This window comes from Lichenostomus cassidix, chromosome 3 (genome assembly GCF_008360975.1).
Source record: "Lichenostomus cassidix isolate B80296 chromosome 3, HeHo_3.0, whole genome shotgun sequence".
Taxonomy (NCBI): Eukaryota; Metazoa; Chordata; class Aves; order Passeriformes; family Meliphagidae; genus Lichenostomus; species Lichenostomus cassidix.
The window spans coordinates 22,378,980-22,403,833 of NC_139483.1; the positions used below are offsets into that span (position 1 = coordinate 22,378,980).

The window sequence follows — 24,854 nt, forward strand, 5'->3', positions numbered from 1 at the left end:
ACAACAATATATGTTTAGACAACATACATCTTTACACCATGGGTGGTTCTTGAGAATCGCATTCACCCAATAAAAATCATGTTAAACAAGCATTAGCAATGTCACCCTTTATCCCCTATGTTAATAAGTTCCAGCTTGAGGAAATGTTTTTGATTACAGAGGTCCTGTCCTCTTTGTTAGATCATGGCTGCATCCTCTCCAACAGCTGTTGACATTTTTTCGCTGTTAAAAAAAATTAGTCTTGGAAGAGTTTTGCTTTTACAGGGAAGAAAATGCAGCTTAGCAGAGGATTTTTTGGACAATGGACATTCAGCACAATAAAAGTTACCTGTAATGACAAATACAGTCCATCAAGATGGTGAACATTTACTGTTCAAAAACGAAAAAGGAGGAAAAAAACTCTAAACTCAAGGAAAAAACCAACACAACCCAAAAAGGAGAACTGGAAGGCAAGAACCAAGTCTTTGATTAAGGGCTCATTTTGTTCTGCTCACTGTGTGGAAGAGCTGATCCTCCTTCCTCACTAGTGTAAAGCAAACCAATGCAACATCTTAGAAATCCTAAACACCTCCATCTCCTACCCTGCTTCACTTGCTGCAGCTGCACACCTTAGCCTCAGTGGGACTATGCCAACACTGCCTTCAAAAAGCATCACACTGCACAGTAAAGGAGATAGTGGTGTCCATGGGCTCTCAATGCAGAACCACCCTAAGAATCTTCTGAAGCTTGAGTAACTGATTCCCATTATCCAAGACAGAATGCATCCTTGTGGGCCCTGCTGCTGCACCTTGACAGATCCACTCTGGATAGATCCTGATGGACTTCACTTGACTGCCAGCTTCAGCTCACCATCCTGGAGCCTTGCTGAGTGTTTAGTTCCTTATTGCTATTTAATTTTACTGATTCCATGAGTTTTGTGGGAGCTTTTCTGGATAGCTCAAAGCACAGCATAAATAAATGCAACACAGCTTCAGTTCTTTGGTATTTAAAAACTCCTCTCCAATGGCACCATCTCTTTACAGAAGAAGATGAAACTGTGGATCTTTTAATCTTTTAATGTTTCCAATGCTACTGCTTATATAAAAGAGAGGGTCCAGAGAGGGAACTGTGTGAGTTTGGTTTGCTTGGGCAATAACAAAGACCACAAGCATAATTTTGAGGGAATGAATGCGCATTTAGCCAAACACTGGCAGATTTAATCACAGTCACTTTACATACATTGCAGAAATACACAAGCCCAAGCCACCTACTCTGGTGTCTCTAGAGAAGATCTCCCACTCAGAGCTCAAGGATTCAGAAAATACTGTCCCTATTCTTTAGAGGAACTAGAAATAGAAATGAAAAATTGTACTGCTGAGTTACTAAGTATTGTGAAATGATGGCTTTCACAGTAAAGTGGAAGTTTATGTGTAAAACTTGTGTCTGAAAGGAAGAGAGGAAAGACTTTATATATACTGATACATATTATATTTATTTAAAATTAGTGTGTGTCTGACTGAAGAGTCAGGAGTGAATATTTTAAGGAGTCACCCATGATGGTATAATGCCCCTCATTTGGCTATCAGCCTCACATGGAGAAGGAAAATCAAAAATGTCCCAAGGATATTTCTCTGCATTGTAGAGATAATACCATACAGTACCTATACTCCCCAGTAATCCCTTATCATGGTGTAGTCTGCCAAAATGGATTTGAAGGAATGAGCAGAATCCATTTCAACACCAGAACATGAAATAAATACTGCTTGCTCCAGGACTCCTTCAGGAAAATAACAATGAGCATTCTCACATCTCATTCAAGCACTCATCAATTCTTCGTGCTGCCTGACCATTTCAGTTTTATAAGCAAAATGAAAGCACTAAGCAGAGCTATTTTTCCTGTATCAGAAATCCCAGTGATTAACCCTTAGAGCGGATGCATGCACAGAGAAAGGAAAAAATTACTTCACTGCAAAATTCTGAGCTTCATATTGGCTTAGAGCACACACTCTAAGCACTGCACTCTCTTTGGCTGAAATGAGAAGCACATATATCTGACTTCAGAAAACAGGAAGAAATAAAACTGCCGAATTTAAGCAATAACGTAACAATGAAGCAGCCTGAAAAGGAAAAAACAAAACCAGTAAAAAGATAGTAAATCCCTTTGTTCTAGTGGAATAAAAGAATATCATGTTCCAATTTCAAATTATTTGTTTTCAAGTGAGATCTTGATTCCTCAGCAAAGGAAAATTAGTATTTTCAAATGATTGAGGAAGAAATGCTCTGACAGGACTTTGTTTGTTTGCTTATTAGGAATTATAAAGATTCCAGAAAACACTCTAAAACACAGACGTTTTCAAAAGGAGCAGCACTACAAGCAAAGGGATTTAACAAGCACAGGACAGTTAGTGGCAAGAAACACAGCACTCACAGAGGATGAGCAGGGGTTGGCCACTTTTGGACTGCACGGTGGAGAGTAAGTCATCTTCACGAGAACGGGCATCTCGTCATCTGACACAGAGTTGGCAGGCTTGTCTGTGACTGTGGCAGTGCTGGCAGAGGGCTGCGTGCTGGGCTCAGGTGACAGAAGCTTTACAGGGACAGACACTGGCATGACGATGGGCGCGAGGCCATCCACCTCTTTAGGCAGCAGCTGCTGTGGTGGTTTCTCTCCTTCATCCTGCACAGACAATTAAAGGCTTTCAGCCCGAGTGAGGGAGCGCTGCTTCTGGATCGATGCACTACGCAACGTGTGCACCGTGGCTGAAAAGAAGTGGCCAGGGTTACAAAACACACAACAGCGTTCCTTCTTGGGACTCTGTTTGCCTCAAGTGAAGTTGGCAGGTTACTGGTGACTTCTACATAGTATTCAGTCTTGGTGACAAATAATCACCTGAAGCATCTTTACAAGGTAACTTGCAGGAAGTGAGACAAACACGTCTCTTTTTATCGCTACAAACACAGAATTCTCCATCACCCACCTAAAAACAAAAACACAAACTGTGGAACTCTGGTAGCTCTTTGCCTTCCTATGGTATTCCCTGTTAGGACAGAATTTCTAAACTATCAGGATAGAGAAAGACTGACTGACAGGGCAAGTTATTTTTATGCAGAACAACTCAAACACATTTTTGGTTTGGTATTTGTTGATACCTATACAACTAAAACACTTTGGAAGAAAGCTGTCAAAGATTCAACAATTCTGCTCCTCCAGTTAAAGCCTGGGAAGGCTTCCAATAAATATTCCTTAGTCATCCAAGTAGTTCAAATGAAAATAAGGAAGACTTGATGTTCTTGGTATTTCTAATATCATAAACAAACATGAGGAGGAAAAAAATTAGACACTCCTGACATGACTTTGTTGGGTGTTTCTGTAACGTGCAGAGAAACAGAGAAGGACAAACACTCATCTGTCCTCCACCACTGCCTCTGACTTTAAAACAAGACTTCTGGCCTACTAACAGAATTATGTGCATTTCTACTTCCACGGGGTATGACATAACAAAACAGTGCTGAGAAGAACAAGTTTTGACAGCAAAGCAAAGCACAGCAAAGCAAGCAAACATCAACACAAAAGGATTGGGCCAAATACTGAAGTCAAATGGACTGCTACCTGTTTGAAGTTAGGAGATGCTCTTACTCCTCCATGTGACCTCATGTGACCATTTAGAGCAGGCAAACTCTTAAATTCCTTCAAGCATATTGAACACATTAGCTTGTTCTTCGCATCAGCTCTCTCAGGAAGTGTTTCTCTGTTCTGGCCACTATTTTTATTTTCATTTTTTAAAGCATGGAACAGAAGAAAAAACATTAGTTTGGCATGTTCCCTTTGTTGCAGAGGGAGATTTTTTAATCAAAGAACTCAATAAAATTTTACAGCTAGATGTAAAATTTACTGCTCCCAAGATGAGGGCAAGGGAAGTTTTGAGTAGGACATGCTCATCAATACAGAACAGTCCGAGAACCCATGAGATCCACCATGACAGACCTGCATCTCCCTGCTCATGACAGGAATTAACAAGTATTTGGACACAATGCCTCTAACTTATGATAGGCAACCACTCTGATGGACACCTTGGCCCCTTCAGAGGTGAGACCTTAAGAAAAAAAAAGGAAGATCTCTGCTGCCAAAATACAAATCCAAACCACACAGCATCCCTTTTCTTATAAATGCAACACTGGAGCTCCCCTGCTTTTGGTTTTTCTTTGATTCCCTTCCCTTTTTTGTTTCTGGTTTTTTTTGGTTTTTTTTTTTAAGAAAGCATTTATTTGATTCTATTGCTATGGGGGGATGCTGGAAATCAAAAAATTTAAAATCACAAAGCACAAAAATAAAGATGTTTCTAGAAAAAGCAAGATATTACACACCCAGACTGCATTCTTTTCCTGCTAAATGCAGATTTGCATTTCTCATATTTAATTAAAAAGACAAAAGGGATCTTAAAATTACCTTTGTTCTGGGGACAGTGGCTGCAGTCTGCCATCTGACAGTTGCACCTGCTATCAAAAGAGAATGGAAAAGAGGGAAAACAACTGAGAAAAGAATTTTTCAGGAAATATTGTGTAAGTGAAGGTCCTCACAGCATTAAGTCTGCATTTTGCATACAATTTTACTATTGAAAGCCTCTGAGCTGAAAGTAGGATATCAAATCTGCCCCTGTGAGTAGGGCTAGTTCATGTTTTCTTCACTCACCTGCTGTCTGAAGCCTTTGCTTTGACCCAGAAGCACTACTTTTGGAAACAGAGTTGACTAACTGCTCCTGAACAATTGAGCCCACAGGTATTGAAAAATTAGCAGGAAGGCTTTGCTGTAACTGGGTCCCTCTTTCCCAGAAATCAAGGCAGAACTTCCCAAAGCCTCTCACAAGGAAAGCAGCAGCCTCGCAGCAGCAGTTCTGTGCTGCTGCCAGCCTGGCCCAAAGCCAACCAGAGCTGTAGACAGAAGTCTGTTAATGAACTTCCCCAAAACATCCCAGAGATGCCCACAGCTCACATCCTAACCTTCTGCCTCTGCTGAAACCACTTAGTCTCCACACTTTGCTTCTCTTCTACAAACAAATTTGGCTGAGCATGGATCTAAAATACCACCTACCTGAGGCCACGTGGTGCTGGGAGAGTCTTGCTGAGAGCTTTTGTTGTTCAGATGAACTCCCGAGGGTGGCAAAAGAGTTCGATGAGGGACAGCATTACCCACAGAATTCATTTCCTGCCGTGAGGGATCCTCAGCGGTCTCTGGTGGAGTGAGGCCAACGTGGGAGTTCAGGGATGGCACTCTGCTCTCACTCAGGTATTGCTTCTGCTGATCTTGCTGCTGCTGCAGTAAACTCTGGGGGTACAAGTGCCTGTACTGTTCGTGAGGATCTTGGAAGCAATACTGAGGCATTGCTCCCAAGTGGATAAGCTGCACAGGATGACTGGGATCCTGAGGGTACTGGTGTGGCTCATGCATAGTCTTTGGATCGGGTTCCCTGTGATATGGAGGAAGCGGCAATTGCATCTGCTGCTGCTGCTGCTGTAACTGCTGCATGACAGGTTGTGTTTGGTAATACTGAGCGAGCTGCACTGGACACTGCCGCTGCTGCCGAGCTGACTGCTGCTGCTGCTGCTGGAGCTCCTGGATGGAGAGCCGCTGGTGTCCCTGCTGGGGCTGAGCGTAGTACTGAGGCTGCTGCAGGTGCTGCATCTGTTGCGGCAGGAGCTGCTGGGACTGCATCTGCGGAACGTGCGCCTGGCCCTGCTGGAACGCAGAATGCATCTGCATCTGCGATAAGTGCTGCTGGTAGTCGTAGTACAACTGTTGGTGCTGCATGACTTGCATTTGTTGCTTTTGCTGTGTGCTTGCAAAATTCTGGTGGGTTTGCTGTGGCACTGGTTGGTATCTCTGTACGGTGGAAGTCACAGGCTGTTGCTCAGCTGGCTTCTGGGACAGCAGCTGCCTGAGTGCACTGTCACCAGAGTTATCCACCATCGAAGACTCGGTGTGCAGAACCTGAGCCATGTTGTTGACTTGAATTCTCAGATTTTGGTTAGCAAATACTTGTGTAAAGGAGTCCAATTTGTGCAGGACCCCACTGGTAATTTTTTGCGATCGGTTTTCACTGGGTTGAGGGTAAGAATATTGGTATCCGTCATGGGACTCCCCCTGCCCGAGGGGGCTCCACATTGCGCTTTGATTACTCAAATTGTTCCTCGCTGGGACGTGGTTTCCTGAGCCAGAATGTGTCCAACTGGTTTGTCTAGATGTATCCATTGACCCAAGACTTTTTGAACCTACAGGCAAAGCTATACTGTCCCTTGAATCTTGGGGAAACTGAGGGGAGAGGGGAGATGCCTGAGGAGCATCCATAACAGATGTCCCATAGCTATGATTTAGAGATGGAAGGGAGTTCATTTGGTGTTGTTCGTAGTACAAGTTCTCATTGTTGTTGGCAGTATGATTAGTTTTATACAATTGCTGGTCCCCCATTTTTGGTCACTTCTGTTCCAAACTTACAGGCACACAAACCATTGAAATCTCTATGAACCCTGAGATAGCTGAGTGAGGGAAAGGGAGGGGAGGGGAGAAGAAGCTAGAATTACTTATAATTCAGCATGTCCATGTGCATCACAAGGACTAAAATTTCCTCCAGTCTGTCAGTAATTCCAATCTCAGACTCGATGTTGTTTCACATCTTCAATAAATGGACTACAGCACAAATCCTGCACAGATCAGTAAGTTCAGTGTGCCAAGCACCTGCAGAGTAAGAGAAAGACAAGGTAAGTGCTGGCTCTTTCCATAAACTGTTATTGTTATTGCCTCAAAGGAAACTGGAAAATCTTTCACTTTGAAATACATAATCAGATGCAAAATTGTAGCAGCTGGGCTATTTCAGAGCAGTTAGATTACTTCATCTCATCCTATTATCCTGCCTCTCCTCTAGTGCTCTGATAAAATCGTTCTGCCAAACCAATAAAAGCTTATTCTTCAAAACTGTCTTTTCCCCTAAAGTATATAAACATTCAAGTACTTTAGTTTGCCATATACTGTGCTCTCGTGACTAGTTTTAGTCAGACAGTTGACTATCAAGCCAAGTCATAGACTCACAAAATCACAGAATGGTTGAAGTTGGAAGAGACCTCCGTAGATCCTCTGTTCAAGCCCCTTCTAAAGCAGGTTCACCTGTGCACATCTCTGAAGGAGACTCCACAACCTCTCTGTGCAGCCTGTTCCAGTGCCCTGACACTCTTAAAGTAAGGATGATGGATGATATTTAGATGGAACTTCCTGTTTCAGTTTGTGCCTGTTGCCCCTTGTTCTCTTTCTGGGCACCACTGAAGAGTCTAGTTCCATCCTCTTGACACCTGCCCTTAAGATATTTGCATACATTGATAAAACCCCCCAATTTTCTCTTCTCCAGGCCAAACAGCCTCTCCTCATAAGAGATGCTCCAGTCCCTGATCACCTCCACAGCCCTCTGCTGAACTCTTTCCAGCAGATCCTTGCCTTTATTGAACTAGAGAGCCCAGAACTGGACACAGCACGCCCCACTAGGGCAAAATACAGTGGCAGGATCACCCTTCTTGACCTGCTGGCAATGCTCTTCCTAATGCCCCTCCAGATACCTTTGGCCTTCTTGGCCATAAGGGCACTGGTGGCTCATGGACAGCTTGGTGTCCACCAGGACTCCCATGTCCTCCACAGAGCTGCTTTCCAGCAGCTGAGCCCCCATCCTGTGCTGGTGGAGAGGGTTATTCTCCACAGGTGCAGGACTCTGCACCTGCCTTCATGGAACTTCATCAAGATCCTCTCCACCCAAGTTCCCAGCCTGCTCAGGTGTTGCTGAGCAGCTACACAGGCTTCTGGCAAGTCAGACACTCCTCGCAGTTCTGTATCATCAACAAACTTGCTGAGGGTACATTCTGTCCCTTCATCCAGATCACTGATAACTAAGCTGGGCAAGGCTGGACCCAGTACTGGCTCCGAGGGAACACCACCAGCAATGGGCCTGCAGTCAGACTCTGCACCACTGACAACTCTGGGATCATCCCTTCAGCCAGTTCTCAATCCACCTCCACTGTGACTCGTCTGACCCACACTTCCTGAGCTTAGCTACAAGGATGTTTAGTGAGACAGTGTCAAAAGCCTTGCTGAAGTAAAGGTAGGCAACATCCACTGCTCTCCTCATATCTACCCACACAGCCAGATATTCCATCATAGAAGGCTATCCGATTGGCCAAGCTATTATTTCACCTTGGTGAATCCCTGTGGACTACTCCTGACAACCTTCTTTTCCTCCACATCCTTAGAGCTGACATCCAGGATGAACTGTTTCATCACCTTTCCAGGAATGGACATGAGGCTGACTGACCTGGAGTATGTCTGCTAAGACCAAACCAGTCAACTGAAATCTTTTCTGATCAGTCATCTTATATCAGGAATGCTGAACTCCGACTTCCATTCTACCTTCTCACCCTGCCTTCTTTGTGCTGTATGGTTTTAACAGACAAATTTATACTGAATGCAGCCTTTTATAATGTTTACTGTATAAACTGTAATTCAAATAATATTTTACAGATGTCTGTACTGTTTTCAAAGAATAAAAATACATAAGCACATTATAGGGTTCCTTAGCTATTCCACGATATGAAGCAATCACTGTGTCTACAGTCACAGACATGCACAGAGGTACAATATGCTTATGCACTCATAAATACATTTTAAAATAAAAGCTAATCCTGAACATTAACAAGAACACAGAAATATTAAACTAAAACCTTAACTCTGCCTCCTTCACATCTGATTTTCTAAACGTAGTGCTCTCCACCAAAGACTCCTGCACACTGATGTCCTTACCTTTTTAACCTTAGGAGAATCCTTGATCTAGATGGATAAACGTGAAGTCACCGATGGAGAAAATTTTAACCATTGCCAGATGCATATTAAGGAGAGTTTATGCTAGCAACAGCAAATAAGGGTAATACATAGCTGCAGGCAGAAAAAAACCTTTCCCATTCTAGCATAATGTATGACAGAAAACCATAGCTCCCAATGAAGAGGGTTTGCAGTGTGTATAGTTTTTGTGTAAACCATCTGCAACCATTAGTATGTAACATTTTCACGTGACAAATAATAGCTGAGAATAATTGCGAGTTTATTTCCCCTTTCCAGAAATATACATTGCTTCACAGTTTCTCTGAAAACACTCCCTTCCAGATTTTTATAGATGAACAATTAAAGAAGATAGGAGTCAACAATGAACAGTCAGGCTGCCAACTGGATTTTTCATCCATGACCCAACTTCAAAGACTTCCTATTAAAAATTATGAAGGGAAACTAAACAAACCCTCCACAAAACATTAAAAGGGCATAAAAATAAACACTGCGTGGTGTTTCACACTGAAAGACCATCAACGTTTAGAGGAAGAGAGGGAACGTGCATTTTCTTTTATGTCTGCCAAGTTAAGGAAGCTCAGTCAAGATGGTTGGAACACATCTTCCCATAAGAACACCACACTACTGGATCTATAGGTACACCTTTTGTACAGGGGCTATGTCCCATTTCACCTAATAACAGAGCTGTAATTTAAACCAAGTTCCTTGAGTTTAGCCCTTCTTTTTAAAGTCTGAAGTGACAAGTATTAGTAGAAGGACAAGAAACAATAGCGATACAAACCACTGAGGGAGAACAAATTAGAGAACAAATTAAAGACCACAAGAATTCCAGGAGTAAGGACAGTAAGAGACTTAAGGCAGCAAACAACTTGATTTCATCACAAAAAAAACCAAGTTCATTGAAATTTGCTCTCCAGCAGTTCTAGCATCCTCAGCTCAACTCTGGTTTGGGAGCTGGGACATGCTGCTGTCTGTCAGGTAGATTACAGTTATCATCACAGTCATACAGAAACACTTGTAAAAATCTGAAAAAAATTATAATGGGGTATTACATTAAAATACCAATCAAGTCACAAAAGGACTGTAAAGTGTAGTCACTTTGAGAATCACATTTGGAAAAATTTGCATTGTTTTCAAACACCCATCACACCTCCCCCAAAATAAAAATAAAAGAAAGATGAAAACATTCCTTTCAAAGGCATCACTGATCTGGAGGGGAAAAATGCAAATGTTTAAAAAGCATTGTTATTCTACCTTCAGGTAACAGAAAAAACCCAGATATGCACATCGATAAAAGCATAATCAGTAATCAACCAGTCCCTTAGATACCAAACGTTTTTTTAGTACTTGAACAGGCTTAAATTCAAGGGCTTGCTGCTGTGTGCACAGCATTTGCTATCAGCTTTAACAAAATGCTAACAGTATACATTTCTGGTCAGATTAAAACCAGAGTATATTACGACATCATTAAGGCTTAGGGGCACCAAAGTTCCTCTCTGGCCAACTGAGAAGCCATTAGCAGCATACTGAATTATTTCCATTTAAGAGACAGGAAGGAAAGAGTGCTTTTTCTCCTTTGTGTTTAGCACTGGTGCCTAAACACCCATTACTGCCATTTATCACAACAATTCTGACTACTAAATGGTTAAATCAAACAACTAAAGTGGTAGGAGTTTTAAAGCAACAATGGTTCTGCAGTTCTGTGTTTCTTCTCTTCCTAACAGTCATTTATGCTACTTAACCTATTACATTTTTGACATTACAGATACATCCCAATTATGTGATCATTACAAAGAAACATGAAAACAAATGCCAACGGACAGAGACATTTCTGTAGCCTGCCTAGAAAGAGAAATACCCTACTTAAGTTTATGGATGAAATCTGGACTCAAGCTAATGAGAGTTCAATTGATTTCAACAGAGACAAGAGTTTGCTCCAACTCTTTTCTCATCATTTCGACAAGATCTCCTGCAACTTGCACAGCTCCATTTTCCAGACTGAAAGCCAGAGGCCTGCCAAGCTGGCTGAAATGCCTGTACACACTCCAGCTGTCTCCCTCTTCAAACACAAGTAACTGAAAAGCAATACAAATAGTCTCTCCTGGAAGCATGCCATAACTTAATTCTGGTAAACTTGAAATGGAAGAAAATATCAGTATTCAATAAAGGTGATCCAATTTTTCTCCTTTGTAAACTGTATCACTGCAGTGCCAGAAGCCAGAACTGTGAAGTTCCCAACATAGCATGGACATGGACCTGTTGGGGGGAGTCCAGAGGAGGTAACCAAGATGATTAGAGGGATGGAGCACCTCTCCTGCGAGGAAAGACTGAGAGAATTGAGGGATTGTTCAGCCTGGAAAAGAGAAGGCTTTGGGGTGATCTAATTGTGGCCTTCCGGTACCTGAAGGGAGCTTACCAGAATGACGGAGAGGGACTTTTTACAAGAGTTTGTAGTGACAGGACAAGGGGGAATGGCTTCCAACTGAAAGAAAGAAGTAGGTTTAGATTAGGTACTAGGAAAAAATTGTTTACTGTGAGGGTGATGAGGCACTGGCACAGGTTGCCCAGAGAAGTTGTGGATGCCCCATCCCTGGAAGTGTTTAAGGCCAGGCTGGATGGCACTCTGAGCAGCCTGATCTAGTGGAAGGTTGTCCCTGCTGATAGCAGGGGTGTTGAAACTGGATGATCTTTAAGATCCCTTCCAACCTAGGCTTTCTATAAACCTAAAGAAGACAACAGGCAAGAAATACCAAGAAGATAATGGCTATATAAAATAAACACTTCTGGCTCCATCACACACCACAGAAGCCGAAACTTGCAGAATTTTTCAACTCAAGTAAAAGAACAGATCAAGTTACAGTCACACAATTGAACTGCCTGAATTCACATCAATTTCAGAACAAGAGATCTACTACAAACAAGTCGATGCTTAAAAGCTGGGCTGGGTGTGGGCTGCAAAACCAGGACTGAATGCCAGCCAGAGCCAGTTTCAGAGCTGAGTTAATGGAGAGGGACGACAAAAAGACTGTACAAGAGCAGATGCTGAAGGAAGCAGCCTCATTAAAAGGCTGTAAAGTTATTACAGCACTAATCTAACCCATCTCAGTAGGCTGCATGGCTGTGTATCAAAAGGGGATTGGATTCTACAGTTTGTCCAACTTATTTCAAGTTTTTCAGCTGTCCGTTTAAGCTAAAAATCTACATGCTTTTATAGATTAATTATTGGCTAGCCTGAAAAAAAAGATGACTGGATAAAATGGCAAAAAAATCCCCAGAACCCACACCCTTCCATGTTCAACCAGCTTTTGCAGGACAGAGTATCTGCAGCTACTTGCAAGCAACATCATCATCAGATGCTAATTTGCGGGGCACCATCCCTCCTCGTGTCCCTCCCTCCCTATGGGATGGTAAAACATCTGTTAAAGCAAACTTAACCACCACCCTTAGCAGCTTAAACTGTGCTTTTTAACACTGCTTGGAAATGTGTCATTGCTGTGTGTTCTCATGTTTTAATCGTGCCTTACCACCCCTCAGTCACACAGGCTGACACAGGGCTCTCTAAACTGGCTGTCCTCCTGCCACTGGAATATAAGCTTCATTCTTAACTTTGGATAAAATGAAATCCAAAATCAAGTTCTCCCTTCCCCTCTTTCATTTCATTTTTTCCCCTACTTAGCTTCAACAGAAACAAACCAGAGTGTCTCTTATTCATTTTTTAGCTTCTTTTTATGACAATGCTTTTATTGACCTGTTTTGTTATTCGGAACTGTCAGATCTCCTGCCAAGCTATTCCTAAACCAAGACAGCCATCATTCACATCATCTTGCTCTCTGATTTCCTTTAGGGTAGGCACAGGAATAAACAGCATTTCCTTCCCTGACAGCCTGCATTCTGCTAACACCAGTGCTACCAGCAGCCCTGCCACAGGGTCTGACCACAACCCAGCCTTTAAGTTGGGCACAGACAGGCATGGTTTTCACCTGGGCACCTCCCCACTGCCACCCCACCCAGAAGAGCAGCTTTGAAAAGCAAGAGAGTGCTACCCAAGAACAGAGCCACCTGCACTGCCCACACCCAGCTCTCAGGTGCAAGGCTGGCACTCTCCCTGCATCTTCAGACAGCAGTAATGCTGGAAGGCTGAGAAGCACAGAATTAGGAGAGTAAGAGTAGCCTATTTCAGAAACCTCTGTGCTCTTGTGGGCTGTTTAGATACCAGGTTTGCCCTCATAACTTTTGATGTAGCCAGAGTTCAAGACCCAGCTACTTTATTTTTTTTTTCCTCGGCACAGAAAGTAAGCCTGTGAAAAAATCAGCACAGTACTCAAAGAGAATGAATAATTTCCAATGCCAGGCAAGATGGCTGGGTGAGCCAGCAGAGAGGAAAAGGGAAAGAGAGGTGAAACGATAACTCAAAGACCTACTTTTTTTTAAAAAAAGAAGTATCTGCAGAAATCCTGAAGACATCTGATACAGCAATAAAGAGAGGCAAAGACTGAAAATAAGGGTCAGAAGATATCAGGCTCATGGCTGTTTTGGTTAGAATAAACACTGAAGTAGCAATATGGATTTCAAGGACCAAAAATTTTCTACAGCTATCTCAAGGACAAATGTTTATAGGGATGAAAACCTTTTCATCCGAATCCTGGATACAATTGCTCATATGGTTTCTACTGCACTTCAGTTTTGGCTGGTTCTGAATGGCAGAGATCTCAAACCCACGCCCATATCTGCATTCAAACCAGAGGCTGATGTTTTTAGGCAAAACCAACAACAAAAAAACTCACTTCAGTATATAAGAAAGTATGCAAATAGAGGAATTACAAAAGGGAAGAGGATTGAAAGGAAGCTAAATATTTAGTAGACTAGTTTTTATAGCAAGCATAGTAAGGAAGCTATATACTCTTAAAATGGAAAAGGAAAAACAGATTAGCTGCCTTTTAATATTAATGCTGGTAATTCTTCAACAGTTGCACAAATCCTTCAAAAATTATCATTCCCTTTGCAGCTAAGCTTCTGCAGTGCAGTTGGAAAGGCTGCTGAGTCTCATGTGGCTGCTCATTTAAGCTGTTCCCATTTCCACTCTTAAGAGAGACTAGAATGTCCTAATTCAGTTTAATAAAAAACACATTGGACTTGGGGGAGGGGAGAACAACGATGGCATTGGGAGAGGAACCGAGCAATTTCTCCACTTGAATGAAGTTTTAAAAAACCCCAAAAAGAACCAACCAACCAACAAACCAACCCCCTCCAAAAAACAAACAAACCAAAAAACCCCCACAAACCAAAAAACCCCCACAAAAACAAAAAAGCAAAACCAAAACAAAAACAAACAAAACAAAAAAAACAAACAAAACAACAACAAAAACCCCAAACAAACGAAACAAAAAACCTAACCAACAAAAAAACTTGAACACCAGACCCAGTGAACCCAACAGGAAAAACAACAGTTGATCATCTCAGGAAAATTGGTAGTAAAGGGGGAGAAGAAAGGAGGAAGACAAACAATCAGAAACATTTTCCTCTCCTTTTGATCTATATAAAAAATGTATTCTGAGGCACTGGTAATTTAATGAAAACTTTTTTTCCCCTAAACTAACAGAATTCTGGTTATTCAAGAAGAGGAGGCTGATTTCTAAATAAAGCCATTAACTGAATTTAGTTTAAGGAAGATACAATTTCATGAGTCCCAAAGAAACAAAGAAGGTTGCTTCAACAAATCTGATTATCTTCGCTGTCAGTGGATTGGTGTTACAGTTTCAAGGTACTCTGAAGGGTTTGGAGAACTGCAACTGAAGCAGGTATCACATTACTTTATAAAAATGGCAAACATAAAATGATGTGATCTCCTTGCAATACTAATTAGAAATGAAAATAAAATACAGGCCTTGACTAAGGCCAGAAGAGCTCTTGAATTGCCTATTCCATGACTAAGTGACTAAAAAGCACACCAAAGACAGCAGTAACTAAAGGGGCTGACCACCTGTGATAAATACACTATCTTTGGTTGTTTTTTAGTACTTGCTGATACATTACTGCATATTTGATCAAGTGAAACTTGATTTAAAATCTCTTCAGCCAGCATGGGTTTACTGACTGCTTAGATCAGACAAATTGTAGTCCCTTCTGCCGAGTCCTACATCAAGGGCAATACTGTCAAACGCTTCCTGGAAATAAACATGTCCTATTATCAAAATTGTCTTCAACTTCATATTTTAGTTCACTTCTGTTACTGAACTGAGTGACTTGTTAGTTCTCAGCAACATCCTAGTTCTGCAGACACGAAAAGAGCTCAGGACAGAGAGGTCAAACCTCATTCAGTTACCACATGTGGCTACATTAAAACCTCTGCTGTTGATTTGGGGGAGAGAGGGAAATTTTCATGCCTTTCCACTCAAACATTAATCCATCAGCTATTGCTGTGACCACAGCCATGGTAAGCCTACATGTTTGGTTTAAGGTGAGCACCCTTGTAACGCACTTAAGCAGTTTCTTCCTGACCTCTGCAGTGTTTACACTCTGAAGAGTGTAATGCGATTGCCTTTTTATGTAACTGGAAATGCTCCGAAACAGTCAAAGAACATATGCTAGGATTTGCAAAAACAGGCAAGGAGGAAACATCCTGAGACAGATAAACAATCAAAAAAAAACAAGCACAAGTAGTAGTATGTGGAAAATAGCATATGGCTAAGCCTTCAGTGGGGAGGGAACAGCTATTTTGAGCCTGGTGTCTCCCCCAGAGGAGAGAGTTTTGAGAAATGCAGCTGCAGGACCCTCTGGAAAGTCCATCCCTCCAAAATACACTATGTTGTTACCTAGCAATGGAGCCAAGTCAAATCCAATGGCTAAAAACACCTGACCACCATAGTTGCTGCTTCTTTTTTTCTTAACTTAATGTCCTTTTGCTTGAACAAGACAATACAGCCAAAGTAGTCCTCTAAGATATAAATGTGTGTATATCTCCTGTGTCATACATATTGTGGAACACAAAATAGTGTTTACTAGATACACAGAAAGCACACAACTAACCAGATTTGAGAAGTCCATCAGTAAAGTCACAGAGACTCACAAGCCCAAATTTTGAAAAAGAGTTGAAAAGCACTGAACCTTATTAAACAAGACAGCCTTTGAAAAACTGGACATATGATGCTTGGACATTACCTGATTTTTGAGGATTTGTGAGATACTTGTATCTTCTTGTGCTGTCTTTGCCATAACATTTCATGCTGCTTTCATTCTGTGATGTCAAAGTGACGTATCTGAACAAAGCAAAAGAATGGAAATTAGTTTTTCCCTCCATGTGACTATCTTCTATCACTAGCTTGCCCCAAAGCACGAGATTTGTGACAATGAGCTTCCTATGGTAACACAACAAAACACTAACGTCTATTCAATACAGAATCTACAGTTACTCTACACTTTTAGTCACTATGGCAGAGGGCAACTATCAGCACTCTTAACTCCTTTAAAGACCAACCAAGAACCCCCTTCCCTTATTGATTGTGAGAGACTGCTTCATTGTCAAATCTCTGGAATTGATACCTCCACAGACCTCCAAATTATAGACTGAAATACAAGTAAGTCAATCTTTTCTTCTTACTCAGCTTGGCACCTACTGCAAAATGAAGAATGGGTTATGCTGATGCAACAAATAAAACAACATCTTGCCTCTACTGCAGAGACCATCAAGATTCCACAGCACCTCATGCTGCTTTGACAGAACCCAAAGGCAGGGCAAATGCTCTCCCTGAGAGGAGACTTGCTGGCCCAGAGCTTGCAACCTACATGATGAGTATCACACAAACAAGAGCAGGTACAGCAGCCAGGAAGGGAGGGATTAATGAAAGTCAAAGATGCGGGAGATATCGTCAGGCTGTCACCCAGTGCAGAAGAGATATCTAGACAAGGCATCTTAAATTATCTAAATCAAAACAACACATTTGTTTTTGTCAATGCTGCTGCCTAGACAGCATTCAGGGAAGGCCCTCAATACCTGAGGATGTTAAGAAGGCTGGCTGAAATCATTGCGAGGCCACTGTAAGTGATCTTTGAGAAGTCAAGGGGATTGGGGGACATCCCAAAAGACTGGAAGGTGGATAATGCCACCCCATCTACAAGAAGAGCTTTAAGAGGGAGAAATTATAGGCCCTTCAGCCATACTTCAGTCCCTGGCAAAGATACAGGACAAATCCTACAGAGGATTATCACAAATCAAATGAAGCATGTGATTGGGAAAAGCCAGTACAGGTTCACCAAGGGCAAAGTGACACAAGTGGGGCCCTCCAACACTGTGCCCACTGCTGTTTAATTCCTTCATGAGTGATCTGGAAGACAAAATCAAGTGTACCCTGATAAAGTTTGCCAATGATACCAAACTAAGTGGGAAAGCAAACACTTTGGAAGGGAGAGCCACCCTTGCAGGACGACCTGGATAGGTTGGAAAAGTAGGGTAACAAGAATCTTATGGAGTACAACAAAAGCATGCAAGATCTTCTGGATTGGGCCAGATGGTCCTTGAGGTGCCTTCCAACCTGGTATTCTATGATGCTGTGAAACAGGCCTGGAAACTTAGGGTGCAATTCACAGCTCGCTGATATCAGCAGAAAACCCTTAATCTGCATTGAGTCCTGCTAGGTTTTGGGAAGTCATCCCAGGCTTATAAAGAAAACATAGAAATGATCACAGATAACCTCAGTGACATCAACCAACATTTACGTCCTCTCACCTTCACGCTACTTTCACTTGTTTAAACTATTCTTTCAAAATCTCTGACAATGGGTCCCAAGCACTGTGATGCTACAACACACAGCAAGAAGCTGCCCCCAAATCCAGCAGATCCTTGCACAATGCCCTCCCTTAGTTATCCAGCAAGGTGGGTGAGAACCCAAGCAACTCCCTTGTCCTGCCCAACGCCAGTCTCTGCTTCCCCCTTCATCCTCCCCACTGAAAGCCCACTGAAAATAGGAAAGTCCACAACACAAACCATTCATTATCCGCTTGCATCTTGCCTGCTTACAACTTTTCTATGCAAATCCATGAATCTGCCTCTTTGTTGAAATAAGGCTTTAATAAACTCACATGTACTTAATGCTTGGTCTGACTTAAATACTGCTTTGTCTGTTTAAATACTAGGTTTTCACACTGGCATTTAAGCACCTCTAGGTTTGCAACAGGCATATTGAATCTTATAGTTGACTAACAAGTGCATACCATTTGTTCGTAAGAAAAAATACTCAGATGCACACAGAAAACCTGAGATTAACATTAGTGGAGCCAAGAGAGAAAATGTTGGGGTTTTTTGCCTCAGTGTAATACAGCTGCCAATATGTTTAAATTTAATTTTAAAAAAATAACTGCTATATATGAGCCATGATCAAAGTCAGAGTATATAGTTTTGCTTTCTTTTTAATGTATCCATCTGCTCTGAACAAATGATGCTACTGGTAAGCCTAAAAATGGCAAAATATTCTGCAGATAAACCATTCCTGGTAGTTTCCTACAGAGGCCAGGCTGATGGACACTGGGAAAAACAACAACTGAAATACCCAGGAAAGCCCTTTCCTGTTTTTCATATTTGTTCTGGCTGCTTTTCCCACTATACCACTTTCATCATTAGAGCTACAATATCACCCATATGCAGGGTTACAGAAGTTATCAGGTATGTGCAAAGCTCTCATACATAATAACACAGTTAAAAAGTAAAACTTTGGACATTTTAGAGCCAGAGGCAGTGACCTGATGGCTGATAAACACTGAAAACAGTCCCAACATAATTAATGCAAGACCAAACACTGCAGATGTACATCAAATTCACAAATGAGATTTTAATTCTTTCCATCAAATTTTAATCAGCATCTCATTTTCTGAAGTTTAGATTAGAAAGCAATCTAACTTTATATTCCTTTGCCATATTCTTCAGTTTTGCTTCCATCCCAGCCCCCAGATTTTGCATACAAACAAAGCACAGTAAGAAGAAGCTGAGAAGTGAAGGCTACAGCAACATTTACAAATTAAGAGCTAAGTCAGAGATCAGCTATCCCATACACACAATATAAATTTTCAGTCTTCTCTCTTCATTAGGATTGATGATGCCACTGGAAAATAAGGAGCACATAATACCTTTTATGGGAATGTAAAGCACAGATGAATTAGCAGAAAGAGAATGCAGTTAAATCAATTTCTCATCTCAAGATAGTAATAGAGGCCATTTCTTGAACTTTACTATGCTTGTAACATATTGATCAGCAAAGCTTTACACTGCAAGTTAAAGTAGGTATTTTCCCAGGAATAAAATGGAGGATGGCAGTAGAACTCCAGACAACACATCAAAGACAGTGATTTCCTCCAGTCATGTTACACTTCAGAAAATCAAAAGTTTCCACGTGCTTGTATGTTATTGCAACACATGAGAGGAAGATTTCTAGATGAAAGCTGAATTAGTCCTGCAGGAGCCTTCACAAAGCAAATTTAGTGACAGGACAGGGAAAATGGTCTCCAACTGGAAGAAAAAAGGTTTAGATTAGATATTGGGAAGAAATTTTTTTCTGTGAGGGTGGTGAGGCACTGGAACAGGTTGCCCAGGGAAGCTGTGGATACCCCATTCCTGGAAGTGTTCAAGGCCAGGCTGGACGGAGCTCTGAGCAATCTGGTTTAATGTGAAGTGTCCTGCCCATGGCAGGTGGGTTGGAACTGGATATTCTTTAAGGTTCCTTTCAACAGAAACCACTCCCTGATTCTGTGATTCTATGATTTATTTTAATGCTATTAACTTCTGTATCATTTGACATTAAGAACTTAACCAAGATGTTACAATTGGGAACTCAGACTTCCTGTAGATCATCATCAGAGCATCCAAAATATGATTCTGAGAATATACCAAAGGAAAAAAAATTAATAGTATCCAAGAGCATCTTCTTATCTAAATTGCCTGGTTATGATTAAACAGCACTTAACTATTTTTGGAGCAGGAAAGGGAAAAGTTAGCCATCTTAAGATAAGAAACATAAGAACAACAGAGTATGTGTATTAAACAAGCAATACCAACAGACTGTAATATCAACTGGCTAAGTCAGCAACAATATAGTTACCAGTACCAGAATTATCATCATCAATCATATACCATTACTTTGGTTCACTTAGCACAACTGTATCTGAGCAGAGTCTCTCCTTACATGTTGGAAGTCCTCTCTTAATCATCAGCCTCATGAATTTGTTCTCTTTCCCTGGTCCATGTTCAGCTTCTTGCTTGCACTTTCCTAAAAAAACCCTAGGAATTCAAATTCTCTTCTAAGGACAGGATTCTCCATGCATGCATAATTATTTTTATGTGCTCATTTCTACATCTTTGAAATGCTTCAGGAATATTGCATGACATTTATTTTCAGAGAAAATGGCTTAGACAAATGGAGCATCTTACAGATGAGATGCTATTTCACAGATAGATTACACATTCCAAAATTTATTCGTTTTTCATGCGTAGGGTCCAAGGCTTCAGATAACGCATACAGTACACTGTGAGATAATGTTTAAAGTGCCTTTGACTTGAGCTACTGGTCAGATTCACCCCAGTCACACAAAGCCAAAGGGAGCTTACATGAGAGGAGACCATGTGACACCACAGGCATAACCCCGGAGGTGCCTGCCTCGGGCAGCTGCATCAAGCACCTGCTCTCTGGCACTGGCCAGAATGTGACCCAATTCCCTTGGGCAGGGCTCAGCTTGGCCCATCTGGGAGAAAATTCCCCTGTACCTCCTACCACATGACCACCTCTTGTCCTCTCCTTATGGAATTTGGAGAGCAACCAGGCTGCCACTACAAGAGCCTCAGAGCTGCTGCAGAAACCATCATCTTCCTCTTCACAGCTCTCTCGTGCTCATTTCCTGCTCATCTCCTTGGAAGGACAGCAGAAGCTCGCTCCTCATTTCTTCCTTTGTGACATTCATCCTTTTTGCAGGTCTCCTTCCACACCAAGGAATCCCGGCAGCTTTTTCTCACCCCATACTTTGGATTGTTCTTCTTTTCTTGAACACTTTGTGGACTAGGGGAGGTGAAATGGGAGACAGGGAGGACCGGAGCCACACATGGTATTGAAGACAGGGGAGCACAATGCATTTTCACAGCAGCCTGTTCATGCTTTCTGTTTTGGTTTCTGTCCTTCACTAACAAGTACTGACACTTGTTTTATTGATCGTTGCCCTGCCATTTTTACACCGCAACCACTAAGGCTCTTTCCAGAGCAGTTAACACCTGGTGCAGCACTGATCAGGCATGCACTGCATTGTGACTGCCCTCCTCCTCCTACATGCGTTGCTTTCATTTATCTGCAAGCAATTTCCTCCAGCATTATCATCCAATCATTCGGTACAAGGAGCTCTGCAACACATTTCAGCCAGCCATTCTTTTCGTTAGTCTTAATACCTTCAAGCCCACACTCTTGCAAAATTTCAGTTTTTTACTTTAAACTATGAAGTGACTAAAACTGTTCAAATAAAATCATTGCCAAAAATGACATCAATAAACAACTCTGTTTCCTTGAAAAAACCTCAAACTATTCTCTCTCTTCGCAAAATTACTGCAAAAAAGCCACTCTCCTGAAAGAAATTCCCCAACCACTTGAAAAAACAATTGAAGTGGGCACTCCCCATAGTCAGCTTTAGCCCTAATTTTTCCAATTTGGCAGACTTGGTAACACCTCACAGCACGATCTTCTGTCAGCAGCCTGATAACCTGATGTTTGGAACTTTTGTGCCACACTAACATGCCAACCCTGCCCTTAGAAGATAGACCAGGAGCTCCATAGCAGAGGATAGAGCACTATGAGATCAAAAAATTCCCCCAACCTCAAACAAGTAAGCAGACGAACCTAAAAGTCTAACAGCTACTTCTTGGCTCCAGATCTTCCCTGCAGAAGGTAGGTGGGGAAAAAAAAAAACCCCAACCCATCCCACCCTTCTGCAGACTGACTCCTATGCACTGCCAAGAATATTTTAAAAGACACAAAATGTAGAATAACTTTTCAACTGAATATTAATTTCTGAATTGAAGGGAAACATCTTAAGGCTGAGTGGGTGTAAGGAATGATTCCTCCTCAGCACTGCTGCGCTATTTATTAAAGGCTGCAAATACCCACAAGAATTCAGCTTTGGCCTTTGCACTGTACACTAACAAGCTTAGTTTACTGACATTCACAAAGCATATGCAGCTCTGCTTCAAATGATCCCTTTGAAAGAGACAATTACCAGACAACTGGAGATTGGATGACCATCAGAGCTAATTAAATTCTTAAGTCCTGTTTGTATTTTTATCCATATCTTTCTCACCATTCTTGCTGAGCAGGGGGAATGGGTTGGCTTGGGAGGCTGAGGGAACAAAAGTATGCCTTTCCCACACAAAAAAAAAGTATGAGGGAACAAAAGTATGCCTTTCCCTTTCCCTATTCCCCTCCAGTTACAGATCTGTTTGGAACAAAACTTGAGACACTAAATCAATGCAGCCAGTGGTGGAATTCATCTTATTGTGACAGAAATATTCCATTTTCCCTAGCTTATATTTTAAATTGCTTTCTGATATACCAGGTTATTATTTTTTTTTAGCCTCTTTCGTTTCTTACATAATTAAATGCCACGCCATTCAGCTTTTACAATTACTTTTACCATTTTCAGAAGAACATTTCTCAAATTTCTATGAAGAATTTATTCCCCACAAGTATTAGCTCCAGTGACTATTTTCTTCTTCATTACATTAAAAGCTCTTAGCCATCCCTGTAGAAATCTTTTCCCTTATACAGACTTTGCTGTAGGGTGGGAATTATTTGCCAATCCTCAGTTTCCTTTCCGAGTATTCCACATAACCAGAAGTAGCACAGAAGAGGGGAAAGGGCAGTGCTTTTTAACACCTTGGTGCCTTCAGCTTGCAAGCAAGGAAGAACAGCTAGGCACAATTTATGGATAATTTTTTGTACCAAAATCAGATTTTTCATTTAACACTTGAAAAATAACAACAATACTCCGAAAAGGTCTCCCATCTAAGCTACAAACATTTCACCCATTTACCCTCCAGGTACACATGCTCAGCCTCTGAAGCTTTGAGTACTGGCTTCTACAATTTCTCTTCAAAGACCACCTCCTTTTTGGAGTAGGCATGTGTCCAGCCCTGTAACTTCATATTCTAGATACTGCCCACACTAAATGCAGGTCCAGCAGCACAACACTCTCTCCAGTTTGCCAACTTGAGACAAAGCACACAGAAAACCTTAAAGAGATGCTTTATTGATACAAAAGTGACAAAGTAAACACATACCATTCTGCAAGAAGCAAGTTCATCCTGCTTAATGCTTATTTGAGAGAAATATAAACAAACCCCCACAGATTAGAGTAATGCCTCCCTTCCTGGGTAGGGTAAAGATAATTATTTAGCTAGAGAGGGTTTATTTGTTTTGGTTGGTTTGGGGTTTTTGTTTGTTTGCTTGTTTTTATTTTATGAACAACTGGAGGGGGCGGGGAGAACAGAAGAGCACCATAAGAAAAAGGTCTTCTAAATAAATTAACAGCTAAAGCTTTATTTCTGACAAAACTGCCATCTTCTCAGCAGAAAAGGAGGAAGGAGTTTCTGGTGAGTGCCTAACAAACACCAGGAAGAAACTTTCTGTATAGCAGGTACAGTACATCACTACAGCGTCTTCTCTTGTGAATTATAAGTAGGAAACACTTTGGAGATGATGATAAACTTGCTTGTCATCTATGTCTCTGTCTTACCAGAGAAATGACCAAGAAATCCTTCAGAATTACTGAAATGTTACCAAGCATCACGCTTCCAACTGAAAGCAATGTATGCCTGACCTTTTCATACCATTTGCAACTCTGTCACAGATAGAGCTTGAATTATGGTCTCAGACAATTCAAGAGCCAACAGGCTCTGCCCACATTTCCCCATGATCCCACTGGGACCCTAGCACAGTGTTCTGCATGAAGGTGAAGTACTGGGGGCTCGACAAGAGGAGCCAGAGGATAATGTCTCATTTCAAGTTCCAATTCTGTCTGAGGTCACAATGACCTGAATCTAGCATGAATTATGCATAATCACCCTCCAAGCAAGTGGATCTGTGCCAACTGAACCTCCTAAATTTTGGCTGCTAGGAGGTAGCAGTGGACATATTCTCAAGTCCTGTTTACTTGAGCCATTGAGGTTTCTCCTCTGGAAGAATCTTCCACAATCTGCCCCTGGCTTCTCTCTCCTTGAGACATCAGACTACAGCTAAATTCTGTGATTTCCCATCTGCTGTCATTTAGAGAAACCTCTACAAATTATCTCTCCAAATAGCCTGCAAAGGACCTCCAACACCTTCAGAGCAAGCTTGTATCTTTAAACAAACCACATAACACGCTTAGCACAAATCCTGTTCAGAGAAGTCTTGCATTCAGACACACCGTTGTTCAGATGCCCACATACCAAGCTCTGTGTCTCAAACCCCACAAGACAGCACAGCAGACAGAACCTCAGTACCACTTCACAGAGCTTGCCTTATCTTTTCAGTCTGTTCTCTGTCCCTAAAAGATTTATCTCAATGGACATACAATATTTTTACATCAACATTTATTATCAATTGTTTTATATGGATATTAAGTTTCAGAGTGTGCTATCTGGAAATCTTGGCTGCTCCAGATCATGCATTTAAAGACTTACTCTATAATTCTCCTATCAGTTTGTAGGAGATGCATTTGTGCCTTCTGATTTAGGAACACATAAAGAGATTTTTCATGGTTATCTTAGCTAAGATTGGACTTGGAGTATTTATTGCATTGTTTACATGTACTGTGAGCCACCCGATGAGGAAATGGAGAAATAAAACCAACCTCCTCCTTCAGACACATCATTTCTGACACTGTTTCTACTCAGATATCAGCTCAAGTTTTGTTTGTTTTATGGAGAAAGAAAGTAAGCAAACACAGACTTCAGTTTTTCATCATTTACTGAATCTATGGCATACCAGGCTCATTTATCATCAAGCCC

General features: G+C 41.5%; 1 protein-coding gene across 9 annotated transcripts in view; it reads right to left on the reverse strand.

The window, feature by feature from the left end:
• The window catches only part of TRERF1 (transcriptional regulating factor 1), a 97,809-nt gene that overhangs the window by 13,470 nt on the left and 59,485 nt on the right, over positions 1-24,854 (reverse strand). For 6 of the 9 annotated variants that reach the window (XM_085054918.1, XM_085054922.1, XM_085054919.1 and 3 more), the window contains 5 exons: positions 16,007-16,104; positions 5,069-6,709; positions 4,427-4,476; positions 3,590-3,740; positions 2,408-2,656 (listed from right to left, as the gene is read on the reverse strand). In XM_085054918.1, the coding sequence (XP_084911044.1) occupies positions 2,408-2,656; positions 3,590-3,740; positions 4,427-4,476; positions 5,069-6,442 (1,824 nt within the window). In that variant the 5' untranslated portion in view covers positions 6,443-6,709; positions 16,007-16,104. The remainder of the gene's footprint in view (positions 1-2,407; positions 2,657-3,589; positions 3,741-4,426; positions 4,477-5,068; positions 6,710-16,006; positions 16,105-24,854) is intronic. The other 3 variants (XM_085054923.1, XM_085054925.1, XM_085054924.1) reach the window with 3 other exon arrangements.